The 17002-nt window shown below is 40.0% G+C and overlaps 1 protein-coding gene across 5 annotated transcripts in view; it reads right to left on the bottom strand.

The window, feature by feature from the left end:
- The window catches only part of gabrg2 (gamma-aminobutyric acid type A receptor subunit gamma2), a 49999-nt gene extending 33210 nt beyond the window's left edge, over positions 1–16789 (bottom strand). For 2 of the 5 annotated variants that reach the window (XM_069146010.1, XM_069146013.1), the window contains exons 1-3: positions 16249–16789; positions 6794–6933; positions 2048–2115 (exon numbers count right to left, since the gene is read on the bottom strand). In XM_069146010.1, coding sequence (XP_069002111.1) covers positions 2048–2115; positions 6794–6933; positions 16249–16364 — 324 coding nt within the window. In that variant the 5' untranslated portion in view covers positions 16365–16789. Of the gene's footprint in view, positions 1–2047; positions 2116–6793; positions 6934–15523; positions 15748–16248 lie in introns of those variants that run through there. The other 3 variants (XM_069146009.1, XM_069146008.1, XM_069146011.1) reach the window with 3 other exon arrangements.
- Between the last annotated feature and the right edge of the window lie 213 nt (positions 16790–17002).

Here is a 17002-nt window from a genome sequence, read left to right as displayed (position 1 = left end):
TTTCAGCATCCTTCTTTTTTTTCACAAGGGACAGGCAGACAGTTGAAATCCAATGATGAGAGAAAAGGTTGAATGCCTTAGGATCTTCATCTGGGCCCCGCTGAGCAGGATAAACATCTACTTTTCTCTTTAACCTATTTATACTGAGATTTTTCAAGAATCGCATTTATTTCAGTTCAAACAGTTGCAGAAATCTAACAGCAGCTGAGAACTCCTCAGCTCCAGTGGCTACAAAGCAGCATTGATCGTTCTTTTCTTCTTCAAACCTTGACCCTTTTTCTGTCTGTCCCATCCCATCCCCTCCCCCTCTCCTACAGTCAAGAGTTGTAGCTTTGACATATTTCAAGGATTCCTAGCACATAATTAAGAAATCTAAATTGTGTTCATGCTTAGATGCACACCCCCGCACCATCAGTCTATTCGTTACTCTTCAGAAAAAGAAAAAAAAATCAACCTCACAACATTTGTCATGTCACAGTGTGAACACGCTGGGCCAACCACAAGTATTACATATGAATGTGAAGCAATCAGTCAACCTTTCATGTCAGCCGAATGCCCTCAGCTCTCTCTCTCTCTCTCTCTCTCTCTCTCTCTCTAACATGCACACACACACACACACACACACACGCACACACACACACACACACACACACACACACACGCAGACTCCCTGATGTGAGCACAAACACGCTTTCTAACTGATCCTATCAATGCTTCTTTTCCAGCATCACTGTGACTGCAGTTATTGAGAGTGGGTGTTTTAGCCAAGACTAAGTGAAATGGAACGGCATCAACATGTAGAACAAACTGCTCTGCAGAATTACAATAGACGTGGGTTCCCAGCAAGGACACGCAACAATGACACACACAAAAAAAAAAAAAAACGATTCGGATTCAAAATTTCCAAGAGACTCGCGATTTCAAATTACTTCAATCCAATTAAATGATTCGTTCGTCACTTCTACATTACTGCTAAATATTTTACTGATTAACGTTACCAGTGGTAATCAGAAGGCAGCTTGGATTAAAGTTGTCCCATACGAGTCAGCCAAAATTCAGCATTTCCAATATTTTCAACTGTAGAATCGTGACTTGCTAATAGGAATTCACTGACAATAAATAAGCAGTTCTCCCACACATTGACTGAAAGTAATGTGCAATTGTGGAAGAGTAATAGCGCTGATGTCACAGACTCAGTTTGTCAAGTAACAAGGATGATCAAAAATAAAATGATTTTATTCTGTATAGCTACTTAAACAGTTGTATAAAAAAATCACACCCTAGAAGAAAGGATTCCAAATGTACTGTCTTACCAATATTTTCAGAAACCTTTTGGTGCTTATAGATTACTGAAATAGTATTAAAAGAAAAAGAAATTGCATTAAAGACACATTCATTGAAAATAAAACGGTACTGCAGCTGGTGAACAGAAATAAATTTAGTGAAGCCAGTACCGTGGTTTCACCAGTGCCATGTTTCCCTCCAATCGCAACAACAGACAGATGATCTTAAGCCTAAAATAAATCTTGTATTCAAACCCAAATCCAAGGAAAAACTAAAATGTGTATATTTGTTTGAACAAACCACAAAAAGCTGGTGACACCTCAGATTGTCAGTGATTCAATTCTTGGCGAGTACAAAGCGAGAACATCTTAGGATTTGCCAGTGCACAGCCATTTGCAAATATGCTGTGATGAGAACTGGCCTGTGTCGAGCAACACAGCATGGTTACCTGTGAATTTGTATTTCTTATTCAAATATATGAGGTGTTCCATTGCTATCGGATGAATAAAATAGACCACATTTATTCATTTATCCAGAGGCAGAAGCAGTTTTTAAGAAGCTTATTGACCTGCATTGTGTTGCTACACAGTAAGGCAGCAAACATCTGCCCCAGCTGAAGTGCTCTTAAGCAAGGCATTGAATCCTGGCTGGGCCAAACACACCAAATTTGGAAAGAAATGTTTTCCTTCTTAGTTATAAATTCAGTTTCCAGCTGATTATTAATAACAATGACACATTAACATAATATTCCAGTATCACTTACCATATTGATGGCATTTACTGGGCCGATGCTGTTGACAAACATGTCTGTGTGGATCACTGTTGGCTTGACTGCAAAGAAGTACAGGAAAACACATTTTAGACTTGAGGAATGACCTTTCTTACAGTTGGATAACAAGTTTTAGTTTTCGTTTATATCATCACCAGTGAGGAAAAAGAAGGAAATTAATCTCCATGTTGTGAATGTAAGTGAACGCGTGGATAGAAAGCTGCTGGAAAACATCGCAGCTCAGTCAGCTTGCAGTGGATAAACATGTTGTCCAATGCACACCTGGTAAAAAGTCTGATTTTGTATAATTCTTATGCTGAAACAACCAAATAATCTCTCAAACCATCGCTATTTGATAAAATATTAAGATAAACGCTGTTTAAAAGTTTATTTAGGCCAATACAAATGCAAATAAACAAAAACTAAATGTGTGATACAAAGTAAGAGATGTTCCACAAGAGGAGTGATACATGGAGGACAACCTGATAACAAGGAGTCTCGTCCAGTCTCCTTTTCACAGATTTTTTTTTCAAAAAACATCATTCAGTTTTTCAAAGTTCTTCTAATGAAGACAAGCAGAGTCAACCATTGCTAAGGAAAAGTAAATGAAATGAAATATTCCCATTAATACTCAGAACGGCATTCGATCCGCTCCATTCAACCACCAATCAGTAATTTACTTGAATGAAATGATCCCACCTTGCATTTCCCACACTATATTACATTATCAGGTCTTAGATATACAGTATTAGACAGTGTTAATGAAACAAAAACCCCGGTTCAGATTTCCCTTTGTCTGCGAGGAGACTACAGGAGAGCCTCGAGAGTATATGCCGGAGAACCACACATTCATTCTGTATTTCCAGCCGAACTGCTGATTATTTACCACAAAACCTTTATGGCTCTACGCAACATCCCATCCATCAATGTACTGTGCTTCCATGATCGAGGCCTGTGAGCTCCTCACCAAACAAATATGTCCCATTAGGTTAGAGCAAAAAAATGAATATCAGGGTTTTAATAGTATAATTCTTTTTAAGGAAACTTGCACACACAATAATTTGAATGTAGACTGTGCCTTAACGTGTGGAAATGAATTATTTCTGGTTGTACACCTGCGTGTGTACCATCTGTCCACCACTGTGTGTCACACCTCTTGTTGTTTGCTGGCAATGTTGGTTTGGTTAGAGATAGATGGGCAGGCATCAGACAAAGTATGGCTAAGGAAATTGGACAGCTCGGTGTCAAATGGACATCCATGCTCTGTCAGAGCCCCTGAGTTAGTATGAATCCGCCAGTCCTCTTTGCTATCTAATGTTTATGGATGACTGGGCGTTACGTCTGAAGGGAGAGTCAGGTTAAGACTCAACCGGCCGCAAGGCTGGATATGGTGAGTGTGAGAGATTGACTGAGGGAGAAAGTGTAGGTTTGCATCCATTTTTTGTGTCACTTACTGGAAAACATGAATGTGCGTAACACTACCACCCATCAGATTTCAATTACAAATGCGAACTCACGCACAGAGACATACAACCCTACCAAGCCCTTAATGGTTTAAGCTTGGCCTCACATATTGTTCTTAACAAACCAGCCAAGTACATGCCAAAACAGCTGGTACAGGCATCGTGGCAAAAGGCTGACTGAAAGATCGCCATACAGCACCAATCATTTGGACCTTCTGACTGAAAAACCCACTGTCCTTGCCCACCATAATTGTGAATCTACTTATTTTCTGAAATAAGAATGACCTTGATCGATACCATGAATGTGAATTAAGAATCAAGGATTTTCACGTTTCTCTCCGTCTCTCACAGTCCAATTTGCTTCAGCACAGTAGACTCCAGGGCCATTAAAATGGAATGAGCTTCACAATGGACTTCAAAGGGAAGCAGTGGCACAATCAGTGAATAATCTAAATCCACAGCATTTCAGCACTCTGAGGAGTGGAGGAGAGACTTCACTTTGCCTTGGTATGGTTGGTTGGTTGGTGGCTCAGATGACAGTATAACCAGCTAATTATAACGCCTGTGTAGATGTGTAGCATCTGGAAGACCAACGCTGAGAGAGCGAGATCATAGCACATTTGAAGATGATGGTGTCAGCTACGCAGCGGCTCTCTTGGTTGAAGCTGCACCTCAAAGCAGATCTGAGCTGCTCTTCAATTCATAGCACAGATCCACTTCTAAAATCTCCCAAATAAAAATGATGCCCCATTATACGCAGCAGTGTACTTATTGTACAGTGTATATATAGAAAAACGATGAATGTGGACGAGTGTAACAGATTTACCATGTACATCAATGTTACTCAGCTGCTTTCATCTTGTGCCACCATTCCAGTCAATTCATTAGTCATGATTTAAAGCTTGAGGACTTGCATTCGGTCAAACCATGGCAGTGGTTCCTCCTCATTAGCACAATTGACGATATTTTAAGTTGGGAAGCCGGTGAGGAATTATGTCATTTCCATTACACTAGGGGTAGTATATCTACTTCCTTCTTAGATCAACAGTGAAGTGAGAAGTCACAAAGACCATAGCACATTTCAAACAAGAAAATATTGCAGTCGAAAAGTTCATTATGCAAGATTACATGTTGGTAGCTCGAAGGAGCATGAAAATCTATTTTGAAAACCCTAAATCCAGTTATCTGGTTAACTATACCAAATAAGACGTGCAAAACAGGACGCACTTTATTCCTGCTTTTTATGGTGCAGGTTGTATACTGTATTTCAGATTTTGTTTTCCATTGGTATGTCACAAAACGCAAAACTAAGGCCAACACAGGTACACTTCTAAGTCCCTGACATGCGGGCAGTTTTCCAAACGTTCCATGCCTTTTCCAGCTCGAATACAGCCCCAGCTATTGTCCCTCATCCAGCATGAATACTACTGAGCAAGCAATTCACTCCTGGCATATTGAGTAGTGCAGCTTTATCATTATGTGACAGGTTCTGACTTTAGCAAGTTTTCCCAGGAATACTGACCCATGCATCAAGTATTCAAGGGTGTACTGAGCATCTCTCTTCATTCTGCTCTTGCAGATGGACGTGATAGGCTTATGTAGACAAAGGAGCCCTGCCCAGCTGTCTGTCAAAGTGAAGGGACTGAGCTACTTGTCTACAGGTTTACAGGACCGTGACAGACAGCTTCTCTAACCATAATACATGCATGTACATAAACACAAGTACACATACTCTATAATAAGCCCGGCTGCCTGTCAACGCGCATAATACACAGGCACCTTGTACTGCTCAGCATCACGTAATAATGAGCCACATGTTGTGTATTTTACATTTTTTTCTATTTAATTTCTACAGCCTGAGCGCAGTGAATATATCCTTGTCATCTGGCTACAGCTGCCCTACTATTATCATTTCATACCACTGAAAAGTCATTATTTTCCTCATTTTGAAATATGCAGCAGAGATATTCAAATATGTATCAGGTGACATGGCTAACATCATTACTAGATACCACCAGAGGTGAGGAGGATCACATCTTTGCTCTGAAGTCCCAAGTCAAGTCCAAGAACCAAGAGCTGTTCCATGCCATTTTTAGAAGGATGAACAGAGAAATAGTAGAGTTGATGTACAGGAATACAAAAAGCTTGAGTCTAAATATGTGTGCCTCGGTATGGAATCCTTTGATTAGGGTTGGGTTGCATTTTTTTCAAATCTGAATCGGAGCACATTAATCACACAAAGTGCAATTTTTATTTAAGTCTTTCAGAAAATAGCATTAGTGCTATTTAGCTAAAAGTGATATGACATACCACTAGCGATGCGCCATTTAAACTGAAAAAATAAAGTTTTTCCCAGCTAATAGGAAATGAAAAGCCAAACAAACCTACTGTATTGCTTGTGCAATATGATTGGGAGTTGTCGAATTGATTCAAAGACTGTTGTTCGGATTGCATTGATTTTTATGGATTTTCAAGTTTTGTTACATGGGTACAATGCTAAATAATTCCAAACTACACTACAGTGCAAGTGAAGCCATGAGTCAGTGGTGGTAAATTGTTTAAAGTCATGAGCTGCATGACTAAAACCTGACTTGAATCCAAGTCTAGTGACTCAACTCCCACTTCTGGCGGCCTCAGTATAATACTGTTGTTGTTGTTTGAGAATCTAATAACTCCAGTAATGGTAATGTGGCTCTTTTTCTATAGAACTGAGGTCTTGGATCCTTTTAACTGTTGAGGGAAATGTCTGACTTCATTGGTGATTTGTACTTATTGTTTTTTCTGCCTATTTTAGCGAGGACACTTTTGAAAAAGAGATTTTTATTTTTTTTTCTTATCGAGTTTCTCCTGGTAAATACAGGTCAAATTAAAAAAAGTAGGCTACATGAAATCCTTCAAAAGCCCTCAGTATAATGACAAACGAGTAATGTCATCAACGAAACAAAAGGCTGTTTATTATCTCAGCTCTTGAAAAACAGACATTATTTTACCATGCAGATAAAGACAGCCAGAATTTACAGAAAAGAAGTTTTCACTTTATCGAATGTTTTTCTTTTTGGTAATTATCAAAATCACTCGGGTCGTAACACCTGCCCATTTCTCGCGCATCCAACATATTGAGTACAACAGCCAACTGTTCACTTACATATTCCAGAACTTGTTATGAGATAATCAATGGTATTCCCTTCATCTGTGAGCAGTAATGACATTTTGTCTCATAGATTTCTTTGTGATTCTGTGATGAAATGGAGCATCTGTGAAAAAAATCAGCGCCCACCTCCGATGTCAGGTCTGAGTTTGTTGTCATATCCATCTAGTAGGCTGTTTAAAATGTGTGTGACGTCACTCTCGTACACTTTGGGAGTCAGCACCCACGTCTTGTTAGCCACCTCATCATCGTCATCAGTCTGGAGGGAGCTGCGGGAAGGAGAGAGAAAAAAAAATCAACAACAATCAATGATTTCTTATAAAAGGAGATAAAAAAAAATTCTTCCTGAGTGCATGCTGTTTTTTTGTTAATTTTCTTCATAAAGATTTAGCAAAAGACTTTTCTTTCACTGATGTCAACCCAAGGTCAGGATTGAAATATTCCCTTCAGTTTTGTTTTGTTATTTCCTTCTAGAACCAAGTAGTTGCATCACTAAAGAAAGTGCTATTATGAGTTTTAATCAACTGGGGTCACATTCGGTGCAAACATTGTCATCTTGAGTGTAATGTCATGTGTCAAGAATGATGTACGACAGAAGGATACCAGCAAGAGTGAAAGGGAACGTTTACAAGATGGTAGTGAGACCAGTTATAATGGCTTGGAAGTGATGGCATTGGTGAAAAGACAGGAGACAGAGTTGGAGTTAGAGACACAAAGATTTTCGTAGGAAATGACGAGGATAGACATTAGGACATTAGTATATTGGACTATAGCTCAAGTTAAATGGTTTGGAGACAAGGTGAGAGAGGCGAGATTGAGATCGTTTGGACATGTGCAGAGGAGAGATGTTGGGTATATTAAGAAAAAGATGCTGAAGATGGCAATACCAGGCAAGAGGGAAAAGAGGATGACCACAGAAGAGGTTTATAGATGTGATGAAGGAGGACATGCAGGAGGACTCAGGAAAATGCAGAGGACAGGAAGAGATAGAAATGAATGATCTGCTGTGGCCACCCTGAACAGGAAAAAGCCGAAAGGAATTGTTTTCATCTTGCAATGCCATATTATATAATTTGCAAAAAAGCAAGCCTTTTTAGTTTGATTCAGATTAATATTCTTATCTGATATTTTGAACTTAATCTACATCTTGGGGATTTTAGAGCATGTCTTTTTGATGAAGAACCCATCAGTATTTCAAGACCAATCACATCATGCATTTAGACCACATCAGATAAGAGAGTACATACACACTGTGTTCCTTCTGATGTTTGATGTATAAATTGGATGAAAGGGCTAAACTTATTTGCTTCAGATCTTTGGGTTTCCTGCACAGATGGCATCTTTTCATTTTTTTTTGCACTCATAATTCTATGTGGTTCTCGGTCTTGATGGTGCCACTTGCACAGAATTCACAACTGACAAAAGCACAGTGCAATCACAGCCGCATAATAACACAGATGCATAATTAAGGTAATAGCCTATAGTATACAAGAGCTGCTATTATCTCTGTGACACATGGAAGCCTCCTGAAGGCCAATACACCCTTTCCCCATCGAGATGTGATACTCATTTTTTACGTAATGTTGTTAGTCATCAACCTTGTTAGCATTAGCAATGAAAACTCACCAATGTTTAGACAGCTGTAAATAAAACGCAACATTAAATTGCCACCTGGGCAGATTAATCATAAAAGCTCATGAATGTCTTCTTCCATTAAGATTGAAACAAGTTCAGTCATGGTCACTTGTTCAAAGTGAGGGGAGATTTAACATTTTGTTTTCTTCCATCCAGATGGCCAGCTTCCCCCTAAAATCTGTGATGTAACTTCTCGAGGCAATTTTAGACAATTTTCACTCAGCTGGAACTTGACGAGAAGCTCAGGCCATCGAGTCAATCAAAGTCAAATCTTTTAAACCTCTTTCATGTGACTGTCTTTCATGTCGTAAGAATTGATACGGACACCTTTTTGAATTTAATTTATAATTATAATGTCAAACTTCTCATTCATTTCATATCCCAGAAAGTACTACACACTAAAGCCCCAAACACCACTTTCTTGGAGACTAAGTTTTGATTAACCAAACAGACATTCTTGTGATGATATGTAAGATCCATCCATCCATTATCTATACGCGCTTCATCCTGAACAGGGTCACGGGGGGGAGGGGGCTGGAGCCTATCCCAGCTCATATTGGGTGAAGGCAGGGTACACCCTGGACAGATCGCCAGTCCATCACAGGGCTAACACATAGACACACACGGAAACAAAGACCTTTCACGCTCTCATTCACACCTGAGGGCAATTTGTAGAACCACCAATTAACCTGAGACGCATGTCTTTGGACGGTGGGAGGAAGCCGGAGTACCCGGAGAGAACCCACGCAGGCACAGGGAGAACATGCAAACTCCGCACGGAAAGGCCCGGGCCCGGATTCGAACCCGGAACGTTTTTGTATGATGTATAAGATAAATAAAAAAAATGTTATTTAACTACGAGATGGAAAATTCTGTCCCTTCAACATCCTTCACCCCATCCACATAATATTCTAATAAGTTTAAGCAAATGTTAGAATTGCATGCATTCTTACAGTCAGGCCCAGAGTTTGAATGACAGCCTCGACAATCATATTCAATACCGGCAGATCTTCTTCAATTTCCAACTCGGTGACTACAACAAAATTATAAAATAATTCCAAGATGAAAAAGTGGAGCAACTTCATGGCAGAAATATTTGTTGTATCGTAAAAGAGGGTTTTAGGACCCCCACGCTTCTGTGAGAGTGGGAGTGGACAAGCCAATTTTCTTGAGTTTACTTCCTCGTCTCAGACATCTCAAACTGAAAGGATAATGATGTCTCAAGAGCCCCCGACCACAAATACCACCACGACGAAGCTGCACAGTAAATGGTGTTCACACTCTCCCACAGAGAAGTATGATTTTGGTCAATTATATAACTGAGATGATGGTTTATTCATTGTCATAATAAAATCTTTTTCGGGTTTGAGACCTGGATAGTAGAAGGAAGCATGTGATCCCCAGTAATAATGTGTTAGAGACTAATTAATCTGCTGGCAGCATGTTTCCATGGAGTTGGAATATGTCAAAAGACCTAACACTACATAACACTGTTAAAAAAAAAAGATAAGGTTTGTAGTGCCAGTGGGTAGGGTGGAGGTGTGCACAGAAGAACATTGAGAAAGTTTGTACATGAAGTATGTATGTTCGTGGAAGAGACTGCCGGCCAGATTTATATACATAAAAGCGCAGGCTGAATTTGCACTCCATCTTGTCATTACATTTTTGAAGCACAATCAGTATGCATTTGATTTACAAAGACAGCGGTTTATTATACAATTAGTGTCGAGGACCGTCCTCGTGATGTGCATGGAGGGAGAGTTTAAAAAGTGCAGTTCAGTAGGGGGATTTTCCTGAGATTGGCAAAAGTTAAAAGACGTTTTTTTGGAAGTGCTACCATACAAATTACAAGGGGATTGAAAAAGTTATGCAGTGGCACAAAAATGAGGATATATTGTAAGAATAGAAGAGAAATATCTTTTATACAAGTGTATCTTCACAAAACAACAATGACTTCATCATGTTTGTAGCCAACCCCAAGAAAAGTTCAAGTCTGCTCCACTTCTTTAAAACTGATCCTTAAAACATTTTTTTTTTTTCATTGTCTTAAATTTGGGACTTTTCATTCACGTCTAGTATTAAAAAATGTAACTTCAAAGTACTTTTCTTTATGCTGCTTAATCTATCATAGTTGTAGATATGTGTTTTTTTAGTATTTGCCTTACTGTCTTTATATCTTGACTTAACCCATTTTTATGCTTTGTGTAAGGCATTTAACCGGTCCATTACTAATCAATTTGCCTTATCAAGAGTAAAATATCACATTCAAGTTCACCTTTTGTTAATGACAGAGCTACAACCTCTGCTTATTAGTATTAGTGTTAAAAAGGGTAGGTATTGTAATTTAATTCTCTCTTTATTGTCCTGGAATTTCTTGTTTTAAAGATAATTATTAACATTTGTAAAAATACAAATTTGCAGTTGATTTTATATTCCTCCTTCCCATGACAAACAGGGGCACTAACTCTAATTTTCCCTGAGAAACACGTAATAACAGAACCATGGTAATTTCAGTGGACTGTGTAATCAACATGTTTCACGTCTCCGTGTCTTCATGAAGTCTTCCTTGTATGCATATCAATTATCAAAAGCCCTGCTTTACTAATTACATGCAAGTTGTGCCTGAGATGATAGAAAATCTGCACTTTTGGTAGTTTGATTAACAAAATTCAAATTTGTATAAGTACAGAATAATCAAAAACAAGGCAGGGGAAAAAAAAAAAAAAAAGGAAAGTGATAGATGGGAAAGTAGATGGATAGATACAAATAGAGAGAGATTCCCACAAAGAAAGGTGTAGATAATTTCTGTTGTGTCTAATTCTCAAGCTGTCACAGATCTGGATCACTTGCACACCTCTAGAAACCACTGAATCTAATCACAGGTGTCCCAACAGCACAAAAGAGCAACCTTGAAATAGTTGAGAGCTTTCAGCAAAGCTTCAGAGCAAAAAAAAAAAAAAAGAAGAGACCTCTGAATGAAATAATAAAGAATCATAAATGATGATGAAAAAAAAAAAAAAAAAACCACAGTTCTCATGGTAGAACACAAGGATAGAAGCCCTGATAGCTTTCTCATATTCTTATGCTTGGTGTGAAGAATAATGTTTTGACCGTCAGTTTTCCTTGGACTGCATTAAACGCCATTAAGTGCCATCCATCTCCCCCATAAAACTAGTGCCTAAAACATTACAACGTAATTATTTTATTCAGGTGAATCCTCTTCGATGCCGCATGCCCGACTGGATATTTTTAAGAAGACTCACAGACAGACGGAGGACAGACAGGCAGACAGATGCTGTAGATAAATGGGGCTGAGAAGGCTGTGAGGAGCTGAGAAGCTGCAGTTTTCCAGTTTGCCGCAATTTTATCATCTATATTCATCTCGCAGAGTTTCTCTGTGTATATTGGAAACGTTCCAGACGCGAGCAGATCAAAGGAAGAGCCATGTGTTCTTCACTACAGGCAGATCTAAGGATTTGCCTACTAATTCAGTACCTGAAGGTCCACAGAGAGGCTTGCGCCAGCGTGTGCACATGTGCAGTATGTGTGTATTTGTGTTTATATGTATGCATATGTAAGTCCATAGCTGTGTATGTGGTGATAATGATAATGAGAGGAGTTAGATCCCGATTAAATGCTCAGCTCAGGTTTCGTGTAAAGCAGCAGAGAGCTGGCCCGGCCTCTGAAGCTTCACGTATTCATAGCAAGGCCTATGACGGCGATGACAGCAATATCGACTATGGAAACAGCGACTCGCCTACCAAATTTAGTTCCCGTGAGCTGTCACCGGTGCATGTTTCAAACTGTAGCTAATAAAGGAACCAAATCTAATTACTCAGCATTAAATTGGTCTTGCACCTTTGGCAACATGTCAAACCACTTTTGCCCATCAAATTGTTGCGACAATACTTCTTCCACAAGCTCTACACTTTACAAAAGAAACAAACATAATACAAATTCTCGTCTTTACAAATGAACACACTAATTATTTGAAGTACATCAAAATGTTACTGCTTAATCAGTCAGGCTGTCAATTTACAAAAATGAACATCTGCAGTTATGGCAACTACATACAGGAATGTTATCAGGACTTAGTCAGCCTGCTCCACTTAACTGACTTCTGGCACACGAGCACTCAATTTGCAGGCTTAAATCAGTTCAGTGTAGACCAGATCACATAGATTAGCTCATATCAACATGGAGGGTTGACTTGTTTCTGTCGGCGGTTACGGCCAGCCTATAAGGGTGCTAGTACTGCGCATCAAGTCAAAAGCTCAATCAGTAGTTTTTTGGACTATCTAAAAGTGGGTTTGTATGATATATCACAACTGAAATGCTTGCCTTAAACAGTATATGATGCAAACAAATCCCTTTCAGGAACATGAATAATCAATGCACTATTAAATTGTCAGAATAGAATTGGTGGTTTCAAATGCAAGTCAATAAATGAGGTCTTGACAGAAGGGTCCAATTCTGTGTTTTAAAGTTTGAGGTTGCGATGAGCTTTTCATTTCAATTCAGCCCGCAGTGTTTGTAACTCTTTGAAGTCGTATATCAACAGGATATTGCAGTCGGTCCAAATCTAATGCAACATTGAATGTTTAGTAATAACTATTGCATGCATGTAAAAGCAGAGCATAAATATCACTACAGAGGGAAACAAAACATGAGCAGACCACTGTTAAAAGTATCCTCATTTTACTGAGGTGTACTTATGTCCTTAAAATAGAAATGCACAAACCCTTTTGGATTAAGGGCAACCAAAAAGATCTATATTTACCCACAGGATCTTTAGAATAAAGAGAACTGTTAGAGCAGCAGGAATGGCCATAATGATAAGACTTTAGACTTTAGCTTAGAAATGACAAGGCATGTTGTGTTCAATTAGAAATGACTGCTTGAGGTTGAATGAATGGGAATAATCACTGCTTTTGTTAGTTCACCCCTCCAACTCTATCTGAAATTGCTGTGACCTTTATACTGGGTGATGAATATGGCAGAGTCTCTTAATTGTAAGCATGAGGGAGCTTTGAGCTTTTGCCTGTCATCCTCCACTGTCTTGTCAAACTGTCTCCACCATAGGCAAAAGAAGGTTGACATCTGTATGCTATCAACTGCAAGTCCAGTAACTCAAAGACACTAATATGATTCCCATCATGGGAAACATGACAGTTTGTCAAAAGTTCCCACCTCTTACTATCGACAAGATGCAGATAGTATATGGCAGCTCGATGGAGCCCAGTCAACTGTAGGTTTCTAATTTAAAGGGAAAACATTTTTAGAGGAACTGCACTGGTAGACAATGGCAAATTGGAGAGACCCAATGATGGGTGGGGCGAGTTAGACTCGGGACTAATTCATAAAACTGGCACATTTCATCGTGTCCAGAGCATATTCTCACTATGATACTTTTATTTTGAAAAAAAAAAAAGATCTCTACATATCCAGTAGTTGCAGTTTTACATCAAATTTGCACATGCCAACTGCAGAAAACCGTGTTGGCGTATATGCTGTTATCAAGGTATCTTCCTTGTTTGTTGTCCTTGTGGATTGCTTGTTGAGCAATAGGCTTGTCTGTTGTAACTATTGTAGGGTATTTCTCTTAAGCCGCAGCTACATGTAGCATTGTATTGTTTGTGAGGACTTCCAGCAACCCTACTGCACCTACATAAAGCCTTGTATTTTTAATTTGTACAGAACTATGTATGATTACAAGAAATATATGATTATTCAGCAGACATTGCAGGATAAATGATTTATTGTTTGATATAATCAAACATGAAACGTGATGTGCTATCAATTAAATATAGTGTAGGTTACTGGAAATTTTAAAACAATCCAGAACATATCCACGTCCATGCTTATCACACCAATATGGCCGAATGCTGAATAATTTGAGGTATTGGAAAAATATGAACATATTCTAGTGCAGTTCAGGTTAGAAAGCTGCAACTAAAATATATATATATATATATATATTTGTATGCTATGAATTTATTTCGCCACCTGAAATTTTTGGGATGCTAAACTGCAAACATCAAATCTGAGCACCACCGGACCCTGCTCACGCTGACATCACTTCCTCCCATGACCCATGGCTTCACACTCTTCCGGTTAATCCTGGACCCACTCTATATCTAAAGCCTAACGAACAACCAATAGAAGAATAGGCCAGAGTATTTGCAACCTAAATCCCTTCTACCTCTGTGAAGGTGTTGTGCCAAAACCAGATGCCACGCTACCTCTGATCTGTACCTACCTGACTGCGCGCTGGGGTTAACGTGACGTGACGCGGCCCGTCATCACTACATACAGTACATGTCAATGAGTCACGAAGTAGCGTAGATCGCTGAGGGCATGCAGAGGTCTTGAGAGATGCCTTATGTAAGTTTTCATACATGAATCATAAATGACTTCCAGTTTAAGTGCTCCCTGATCGATGGCTGCACTCGGCATGCACGGGACCTGCATATCAACTGTATGTGCTGTAACTTTGAGCCCCAAATACGAACCTTAATGCAGGTGTTTACATAAAGAGCTGTCATTTGGCCTTGTTGTGACTGTTGAAGAGGAACCACTTCCTTTTGAAACGCCTCTGTCATTATGTTGAAATTAACTGATGCACAACTTATACAATCCATGCATAGATCTCATTTCCGGATGTAGTTCAACGGGGAAAGGTGTAGTGCTCACTCAAGCATATTGTGAACACCACTTGGTACCGACAATTAGACGTACGCAGGCCCGACGGTGCCGGGCCGGGCTGAGGTTGCGATCAGCATGACGGTGATTGAACGTCTTCTGATTTATCTGCCTCCGTTTTTTTCACCCTCCGGCAGCACCGGAGGAAAGCGATGCCGGGAGCCTCACCATCCGCTACCTCTCGACTGTTCTCGTCTCAACACACGGGAGTGAAGAGTCCTAGCAGGGACTAACCGAACGGCTTCTTTTAAAAAAACAAAAATCTGCACCTCAGTGAAAGCTGAAATGGCAGCTCTGTCTCTCTCTCTCTCTGTGTGTGTGTGTGTGTGTGTGTGTGTGTGTGTGTGTGTGTGTGTGTGTGTGTGTGCAGGACAAGGATCAGTCCATATACGCTGTCCTTGTCCTTATTGTGCTTTTTACACTTGTATTCTCTGTGTGATTGTCTGCCATTTTGAAAAGCTTTTTTTTTTTTTTTTTTTGGAGGGGGGGGGGGGGGAATTATTAATCTTTCAAATAGCTTACGTGGTCGAAACGTTTCCTAAATTCACACCCCGGTTGTCTGTATTATAAACGACTGTTTTCACAAATCCTGTATTCCGGTTCGGTCTCATCTGACACGTCCCTTCGTTAACGCGGTTTGGACTCTCGGAATAGACTTGATCCTTGAAGACAGCTTAGCAGAGACTATATGTAGCCTTAGCTTCAACTCAATTTAGGCTGCCGCTATGCTATTTGTAACGCGGGGCAGACTGAGGGAGATTTCTGGACCGAATCGTCTCGTCACAGAATCGTTTATCTGCAAAAAAAAAAAAAAAAAAAATGTCCGTCAATAAATCATCTGCTGTCCACAGACAAAACGCTTTATGTCAGTCGGTCGCTTATTTTCTGTAAATAAACGAGATGATGCACGTATGACACAATGAATCTCGCGCTGATGCGATGCATGTGTCGCTGTGGCTACCATTAAAAAATAAATATATATATATCCCACTTTAATATCGAGCCACAATCATGCGTGTGATGTATAAACACCTGAACGCCGCGGTTTTCTACTAAAGCTGCATCTGCCTTTGCTACATAATTGCTTCGGGATCCCACTACGAGCAGGGTGACATTTAGACGGGAGGCACCGCGACATTATGTGCGCTCTCAGAATACGAAATGTGCTGCCCACCGGAGCCGCCGTGGCAATCGTGGTTTTTTTTTTTGGTTTTTTTTTTGAGAGGAAATATGCATTCATAGCTTACCTTGAAGAAAGGCTAACGACAATAAACACCAAGAGCAGCAGCTTCAGGGGGAGGGAAGGCTTCGCCATCGCCGTCGAGCGGTGGAAGGCTGATTTTGGCGGAGCCGTCGTCACCATCTTCCGTTTTCCCCTTCCTTGCAGAGATGGACGTGTCCCGTCTATTTACTGTGTTTCCTCTCCGCGATACATTACGCGCGTTAGCTGCGGCGGCGGCGGCGGCGGCGGTTCGGCGAATCGAGACCCGAGGCGGACGTGCGGCGGAGTGAAATCGGGCAAAAAAACCAAATCGATGCGAGTCGAAAGCTTGATTTCGTATCGCTCGTCTTTTTTTTTTTTTTTGTTTTTTTTTTTGCGTGTCTGCTGCCGATTCGACAGCCTGGCAGGGGGGGCCTACAAAACTGCCACAAAACAGCGAAGCCCCGAGTAATAAACTACCCCAACATCGAGCTGCCGACAAAAGCACCGGAGCCTCAGTCTGAATGCAGATTAACACTGGGGTCAGAGAGGAACTGATGCACGTTGCTGCAGCACGGATCAACACATGCGTGGTTTCACCAAACGGAAGCACCTTGCTAAGGCTCCTTACTCTATTGATATACAACCTTACAACTATATAATATGGTAATAATATCATATTATGTCATATTATATCATATCTTATTTTATTATATTATATTGTGACTATGTAAGTATCATTAACCAAATGACGTGACATCCCCTAACAAGATAAGGAGGAGCAAATACACGATTTAATC

Source organism: Embiotoca jacksoni, unplaced genomic scaffold (assembly GCF_022577435.1).
Source record: "Embiotoca jacksoni isolate LCO1_2020_lvr unplaced genomic scaffold, fEmbJac1.0.p SCAF_13, whole genome shotgun sequence".
Taxonomy (NCBI): domain Eukaryota; kingdom Metazoa; phylum Chordata; class Actinopteri; family Embiotocidae; genus Embiotoca; species Embiotoca jacksoni.
This window is presented reverse-complemented; position numbering and strand designations above follow the sequence as displayed.